Genomic DNA, 8,096 nt, shown 5'->3' on the forward strand with positions numbered 1-8,096 from the left:
CTATTTACTTGTGGCACATCTTGCTAAGCTCCTCCCTCAGCCCTTCCCTAGGAGGGAGAATTATTCATTTGATAAGTCAGTGCCCGCTCTTTTTATTCATGCCCACTGGTGGGTGGGGCTACTCCTCTTTGTCTGCCCAGCGTTCTTGCTCTCTGTCCCCATGGGGAGCCACTCTGGGCTATCACACTGTATACGTACCCTCTTGCTCCAACTCCTAGGAAAGGTCATTCTAGGGCTGTTCTATAGATCCAGGAACATTTCATGTTACTTGATGGGTTGCTCGAGTGGGCAGCCTGGGGTCTACTTCAGACCAGATTATAAAAGTTTATAAAAACATAGGTTATCAGTGCTTACTGATATCAGTAACAGCCATCAATGAGAACCTTTCAAGAAGAAAATACATTTTTTTAAAACAAAGTTTACTGTATTACATTAATTTTACAAGTAAAAGAATATGAAATGCAGACTTGTTTAAATTCTCTTGCTGATCCTCTTGAAGACAATGTCACCCAATGTCATGGTCTGAAAGTAAGAAAAGAAATCATGCAAAGTCCATCTGATATTGAGTTGCAAAAAATAACTAAGCCATGACAATAGCGCTAAATAAAACCCTGCCTTTTATAGGACCAGAGAAAGGGTTGGCAATATCTTCTAAAATCCCATGCCAAGTTTTTGTCACTTTACTTCTCATGTGGAGTTGTTCTGCCTCTTACTGAATTTCTTTCTAGATTAATGTCTGTTAGAGCAAGACCATCAAAGCCAGTCTTGTCCAATCCAATTCCTCAAAGTTTCATTGAGTGCCTGCTATGTACCAACTGCTTGCTGAATAGCAAGGACACATGCACTTGGAAACACCTAGGTACCCAGCCTGGAACACAGCAGGTAAAGCACAATTTTCCTCCCCAAGCTTTGAAGCATATAAAAGCATTGGATTTCTCGGGCTCATTAGTTTTTGTATTTGAGGCATATTCCTTTCTCTCCTTGCCCCTCCTTCCCACTGATTCTCTTAAAGGAGACTGTGACAATGACATGGGGTATGTCAGCAGAGTTAAAGAGGAATCTCTTAGCTTCAGTAGCAATGGAATGGAACTAAAAGATTTGGATTTAAATCTTGGTTCTACAACTCATTGTAGATGACCTTGGACAGGTCAACCTGTCTCTTAAATTCCTCACCCTGCCTCCCTTACAACAGATGTGAAGATTAGAGGAGATGAACAATATTAAAGGACGTTAGTCAGGACTGAGTCCAGGACAGATCATCTCCTGCTCCCCTGCTGGTGTCTCCTCACTTTACTGGAGTGCGCTGGGATGGGGCTGGGACCACATGTTTCATGGGTGACTCTCACACTCTCCCTAGTTGAGGGATTTTTCCACTTGAACTGAGTGATGACAGACTCATTGGGCATCGTTCTGCCTTCTGTACTTCCTAAAACACAGCCTGGGAGCAGGGAAGAGTCAGGAGAACAAAGCTGATGGAAGAACACTGCACACACACGGCCAGCAGCCAGGCGCCAAGGATGATGCGGCACACACAACGGGAGTGTGCCAAAGTCATAAGTAGCCATAAAGTCACCATGAATATGATTCCTCTTATAAATGCCAAATGAGCAAAGGCATTTATTGAGTGTCCTGGGCTTGTAGGGCACACAGAGATCTCTGTGGCTTCCTGGTTAGTGCTGAGGCAGCAGAGAAGGTTTATGGCTAATAATTATTACAATATTATAAAATTGAAAAAACAATGAAAGGGCCCAACTTTTGGCCAAAGCCTTCTTCACACATGGGTGCTGTGTCAATGGGAAGTGTTGCCCATGAATCAGAGGCCCACAGGAGGTGATGAATGGATTTCTGCCCGTTAGCCTATGAGTGTGTCCTGTAGCTACATTCCAGTGGAGACTGAGGAAGGTGGGCTGTGCATGACCCTGTCTCTCTTCCTGCCAAGCACCTGTCTTGTGTCATCTTATTTATGTTTGGTGAAGGAAAGGTATGGCAACGAGAGAGAAGGAAGTGGGGAGGCTGGAGTGGGGAATCCTGACCGGGAAAATGGTGGTGCAAGGACATCCTGTGGGAACGAGGAGAAATGGGGAAGCATCAGTTGGGGTTGCTGCCTGCATATGTGGTCTTTGGTAGATTAGGAAAGGGTGCCCCTTCCTCAAGACATTGTTCTTTTATCTGCTGGAAAGCAACCCTAATGCACTCTACTGGTTTTGTTAGACTAATACCTCTTACCGGGAGACACTGCAAAATTATAACAAGTATGCAAATCTAAACTGCCTATAATGGGAGTGGCTCCCCTAAGATTGTGCAGTGGTACAACTGTGAATGACAGCCCTGTGAGACAGACCCCATTCAGAGGAACCCTAGCTCTGCCGTTCCCTGGCTGTTTGTTGCCTCTGTTTCCCTAATTAGAAAACTCAAGGAAGATTGTGAGAACGTGTTAACTGCCGGGTACATAATGGGTCCTCAGGAAGGGGTGGCAGAGACTGATAACAGAAAAGGTGGTGGGGAAGGCTGCTCTTCACTCTTCACATTTTTTCTCCCTCAAACACTGGGAGCCACAAGCTCAGGGAGGCAACTTACATTGGTGATTATGTCTCCATTGAGTTCAGTCACAGTCTTGATGCCTTTGAAACTTGTCACCAGTTTATTCTCACCTTCTTTCTGAACCACTGCCTGCAGGGAAAAGAAGAGATGGCCTGTGAGGAAGGGTCTGGGTAGGCAGCAAGACCCTTGCTAATGAGGTTGACTCCCCTGCATGGGTCTCTGCTTACAACAACCACATCATTCATCTTTATATAAGGCCAACCGCCTAGCTCTCTGGCTCTAAACAGAAATGAGGTGCATTTAAGAACTAAAGACTATGTTAGGGTTTCTTTTGTCAGACTTTTAATTTATGGTACTTGACCTAAAAATCAGTATAAGACACCTATGTGGCTCAAAAGCAAAAATAAAGTAAAGTAAAATTGAGTAAAATCTCAATTCTCCAAGATAATGGAGGGGGCAGTAGCAAAACTTAAAAACTGGCCAGTTGGAAGAGCACATATTTTGCTTTGGTATGCATTATTCCTTCCAGGATGTTTGCCTTTCTTTTTGTGGTATCCTTTTCAAGACTTATGCATCCAGGAAGAGGCAACAGAAACCCAGGAAAAGGTAACAGGGAGCAAAAGACATTGGCCAAGGTTAAAAATTTGTCTCCAGAATGGACAATTGGAAAAAGCCTAGGGTAAAACCCATGACCACCTGCCTCTTCCTACGGGCATATTGAAAGAATTTTTCTCCTAAATTTGATCAGAGATTTCCTGACCTGTAATGTTATATCTGGTGAAGCATAAACAAGACTTGCTCAGAAGAGATAAGACTATCACTGTGCTGAGCCCAATGCACAGAGCTATCTGGAGGGGAGGAGTGAAGGCGGCTGCTCAGTGGTGTTGGCTGTGCTGCGGTATGTGGAGTTTCTCCAGGAGGAAGAAAGGCCCTTGGTCCCTGGCATCCTAGTGCCTGGATCTCCCTGCCATCTCTTGCTGACCACTCACACAGCCCACACCCAGCACTCATTACATATTTGAACCACAGCCCAGTGGAAGGGCTGTTGCCCTGCTTTAAGTCTAGAAAGTGAGACTATGCCTACTTTACAGGTGAGGTAGCTAAGCCCAGGGACTCAGTGATCACACCCAAAGGTTTGGTCTGAATATCTGCTTGGGGCCCTGGTATTCTGGTATTGCTTGCACCTCCTCTAGGAAGCACCTCCTCATGACCATCAGCTCTAGGCTTAGCAAAGCCCAGTTTACTTTACTTTGGACTCAAGGATGGCCTCAGGGCTCTGTTAAGGGTTTTTCACTGACCCTCACTTGCCTGCTGTTGGGCCTTCGAGAACCTGAGACTTAGACTCTTGCTCTATGCCTTTTTCCCCCATGTCCTCTGTATTGGCAGAGCTTGGATCCTTGGCTGAGCACACCTAGACAGTCCTTATGGAAGCTTTACCCAAGAGCTTCTTCCCTAAGAGCTGTCTTTGTCTCTCTGCTCCTCACCCCCAAAGTAAGTTCCAATATAGGGTATCTATGGTGGGAATTGTGAGGTGGGACCCCTGAGGGAGGAAGTCCAAGGTAAGTCTGAAAGCAGAGTGTAGCTTGAGGGACATCTCCTACCTTGACCTTCTCCCCAGTCATGGTCACCAGCTCACATTCCTCCCCCAAGGTGAACTCATTTTGGATCACTTTGGACCCAGTGGTGATGGTGAGCTTGAAGTGGTTCCCATTCTGCACGACTTCCGACACTCCCTTGATGTCCTTCCCCTTCTGGATGAGGTCGTCAGGCAGACCTGTTGGAAACCATTTGAGGTTTAGAGATGGGCAGATGTGGGAGTTATAGGTGATGGTCACAAGAGATTCTGTGGTATGGAGAGGAAAAGGAGGTGCTGTGTCTCCCTGGAAGCCATGGGCATGTACTGGAGTTCTGTGAGCAACATGGGCTTTGACCTTTGAAAGGAAAGGTCAGGAGTCTGATTTGACTGGCCCTGGATAGCTCCAAATGTTGCTATTTGGTTTATAAAAGACACACCTCTGGCCTGAAGTAGCTCTCCCCTAGTGAGTACCCTGGTTCTTGATCAATCTCCTTCCTCACCCCTCTTCCTTTAACACCCAGAGACTTTGCTCTTTGAGTATAAGTATTTTATTCTCCACACCCAGGTTGACCAATAGTTTCTCTTCCACCAACTCAGGTCACTCCTGATAGTGAGACGGTGGAAGGGTGGTGCTGGTTGGTTATTAAAACTTACGCCAGAGCAAAACGCACATACTGGGACTGTCCTGGTGAACACCTGTCCACCTAGTCCTACCTCAACCTCTGCCATCAAGTCTCTTGGGGAAGGGTTATCAGGAGTCCCTTGTCCTGGGACAGAGCTTTACAAATTTCAGAGCATGTTCATGGTGTTATATGGATTGAGGTCCACAAAACCATGTGGGTTGATAGTGGGGGGTGGGTCCTGTTATACAGGTGAGGGATGTGGGACATTGTGAGGTGGCATGACTTGCCGTACAGGAGAAGATCCAAGCTCTCTGCTGGCCTGGGATGTCCTCCCCTCTCTGTCTTTGCTGTCTTACCACCCTTTTCCCTCTTGGCCCCCTTCTTTGTCACACTGCCTCTGTGCTCATACAGCTTCCTCAGCCTGAAGCACAATCTCTTTTCCCAGTCCCCTAGTGGACACCTGCTCATCTTCCAAGTGTCAGCCAAGACTCACTTTGACCACATCAAACCTCCCTTCCACGCCCTCCTGTGAGCATCACATCCTCCTGCACAATCCTCTGGAGGACACAGAGGGTTAAATGGGGTCTCTGGAAACCAGTGCCTGCTTCAAATCCTGCTGCAAACACTTTCTACCTGAGTGACCTTGGTTGGGATTAGTTAACCTTTCAAGGTCTCAGTTGCTTTGACTATAAAATGGAAAAAATAATGGTACCCAACTCAGTATTTTTTATTGAGGATTCAATGGGATATTGCATATCAATGGCTTAGCACAGTGCCTGGCACTGAGTCAACACTCAGTACACATTAAGAGATTCTTTATTGTATTTATTTCTTCTATTTTTCCTCTCTAAACTATGACTTTGGAAATGTGACTCATTGTTATCTGTTTACCTTGTATCTGTCCAGAACAGTGTTCAGAATATGATTGGCCTTGAATCAATGTTGGCTAGAAGAATGAATCAATGAATAGGGCCACACAATGAGTTACTAGCTCAGGTGGCTTCAATCCAAATCAGACCCTAGTTCAATGCTCTTTCTGCTTGCCTATGGAGTGGCCTTGTCCAATGAGTACTATTAGCACAAGCTGCAAGTGACTGCAAAAGTAACAAGTATAACATGACCCCTGGTCTGCGTAAAGCCTGAATCTCTCCTCTCATCCCAACGTAGCGCCTACATTTGTGAATGGACACCACCTACTGGGTCAGACCCTTATTTCTGTGACTACCAGCTTTGGCATCCAACTCAGCACTCACCAATTGCCTTCATGAAGGGCTCAAAGTTTTCCTGGCTCTGCAGTTGGTACTTGCCGGAGAAATTCATGGTCACAATGAGGCTCCCTCCACAAAGGAACAGCAGTTCTGATAGAGGGGCTGTCCAGTGTGGGCTGATTTATAAGAGGCTCTTTCCTCTTTGAATGTTGGCCATAGGTCTGCATGTATCACTCCTTTATGGCCAGGTTCAAATATTAACTCGAGAGCAATGGTCAATGATAAAAAAAAAAAAAGGACACAGCAGAGATTTTCTCTAATTCAGCAAACATTTACAGTGTCAATCAAGTGCAAAGCCCTATGGTCCTGCAGCCTTTAAGGTGCTACTCTCTCATAAAATGTGTATGTATATATATGTGTATGTATACATATCTATGCAATATGTTGGTATGTGCATATATACAGTATGTATCTAGATCTAGATCAACACAAAAATACCAAAAACCCTTTTACACTCAAAACCTCACTTTATTTACATAACCTTATGGTCTCTTCCCATCTTTATCATTACACAGACTTAGCTTTTACAAAGTTGTCATCAACCCCTAGAGCTATTCTGTATTTTGGGAATTCCTCTTCAATGAGTATGGGCTCCTCCACAGTCCAAACCAGTCTCCTTTTTGAAGTGATAAAATGGTACATACTATAGTGAAGATGTAAACTATTGAAACCAGCTGTGTGGAAATTGAGATGTCTTTTATTAGGCAGAAACAAGATAGTGGAAAGAAAGAAGGTAGTACCTGCTGGGCCAACTGAACACATCAGGGATGCCCGTGCCTCCACCCTTGCTTTCGCTCTGCTTTCTATGCCCATCTTTCCGTTCTCCACCTGCTCACCTCCTCTATGAATACTTTTGGCTCCTAGAGCATTTGGCAAATATTTATATTCTAATTTCTACTGGGATGGTTTCTCTATGTATTCTTTTTCACTGTACTTCTTCCTTGGTATTCCCAACACGTGGCACTTGGTAGGTGTCCCATTAATGATGGGTCAGCAGATAAAGCCATCAAAAGATAATGAGGCCCTGGCTCTTACTGTTAAAGAAAAATAGGAGATATAAAGAGATAAGGAGTAGTCACTTTGGCACACCCTCTCGAATCACGGAATCGATGGGGCTGGGCAGCAAGGAAATTGGAATGCATCTGTTTGTGTGTATTCTAATGGGGTTGTGCCTTGGCTGAGAGTCCCTGAGAGAGGATGGTAATAGGGTTGGCAATGCATGACCCCAGGCTGAGAGCCAGCTACTCTCTTCCCATCCCTATCCATTCTTTCTCCTTCCTCTGCAATCCTGTTCTGCCATTCCAGCTTGTGTGGAAGTAGATGGCAGATTTCAGATGGAGCTCTCTGTTTCCTGGACAGTTCTCTCCCCTGCTGGGGTATCCTGTTTGTTCTACCTGCAGCACTATCACCATGATGACTATTTGCTCACATGCTCATCTGCCAAACTGGCAGTCCCTGCTCTGCACACTGAAACTCTCTGGCTGCTATAGCATCTGCTTTGGAAGCCTGGCAGTCCTCGGGTTCTGGTTCTGCATGAAGCAGAAACACATGAGTGGATGAGGGCTAATGCCAGTGGACAGTGATGTCACAGGAAGACAAGCATGAGCATGGGACTAGCACAAGCGTGACAGCTCACAGTAAAGGTGAGCTCCGTCATCTCCACTCCCTCACACATACTATTCCATGTTGACCCACCACCTTAGAAGTCCTCTCATTCACTCATGTGCTCAATGCCAGAGCCCTTCTCCAGCACCCCTGACAAGTGGCATTAGCAAACACATTGCCACTGCCTTCTGAACAGTGTAGACAGAGGGCACTTGTTGCAGGTGCAGCCACAAGGATTCTGGCACCAGTAAACCTTCCCTTCTAGTGCACAGTGGTGCTGCCCTCTCTGCTCGGCCTTCCTCTGACAGTACCCAGGACACATAGTGTCTACTAGGTCATGAGTTGGGACTGTCCCTGGAGAACCCTGAGCAGGCTGTATGCTAAGAACTCACAGTCATCTACAGTCTCCACAAATGCCTTAGCACTCAGGAGGGAGTGAGAAAAGTGTCTCAGAGGATGACAGGCACATCCATGGTCTCCTCT

General features: G+C 45.8%; 1 protein-coding gene across 1 annotated transcript; it reads right to left on the reverse strand.

Moving 5' to 3' along the window:
• Nucleotides 1-398: 398 nt before the first annotated feature.
• On the reverse strand, nucleotides 399-6,153 carry FABP1 (fatty acid binding protein 1). Its single transcript, XM_090281700.1, has 4 exons — nucleotides 5,994-6,153; nucleotides 4,143-4,315; nucleotides 2,578-2,670; nucleotides 399-522 (listed from the first exon to the last, which is right to left on the reverse strand). Exons 1-4 carry the CDS (start codon nucleotides 6,058-6,060, stop codon nucleotides 472-474), a joined length of 384 nt encoding a protein of 127 aa, XP_090137826.1. The 5' UTR covers nucleotides 6,061-6,153; the 3' UTR covers nucleotides 399-471.
• Nucleotides 6,154-8,096: the final 1,943 nt, after the last annotated feature.

Source organism: Furipterus horrens, unplaced genomic scaffold (assembly GCF_987537825.1).
Source record: "Furipterus horrens unplaced genomic scaffold, mFurHor1.1.pri manual_scaffold_6, whole genome shotgun sequence".
Lineage (NCBI taxonomy): Eukaryota > Metazoa > Chordata > Mammalia > Chiroptera > Furipteridae > Furipterus > Furipterus horrens.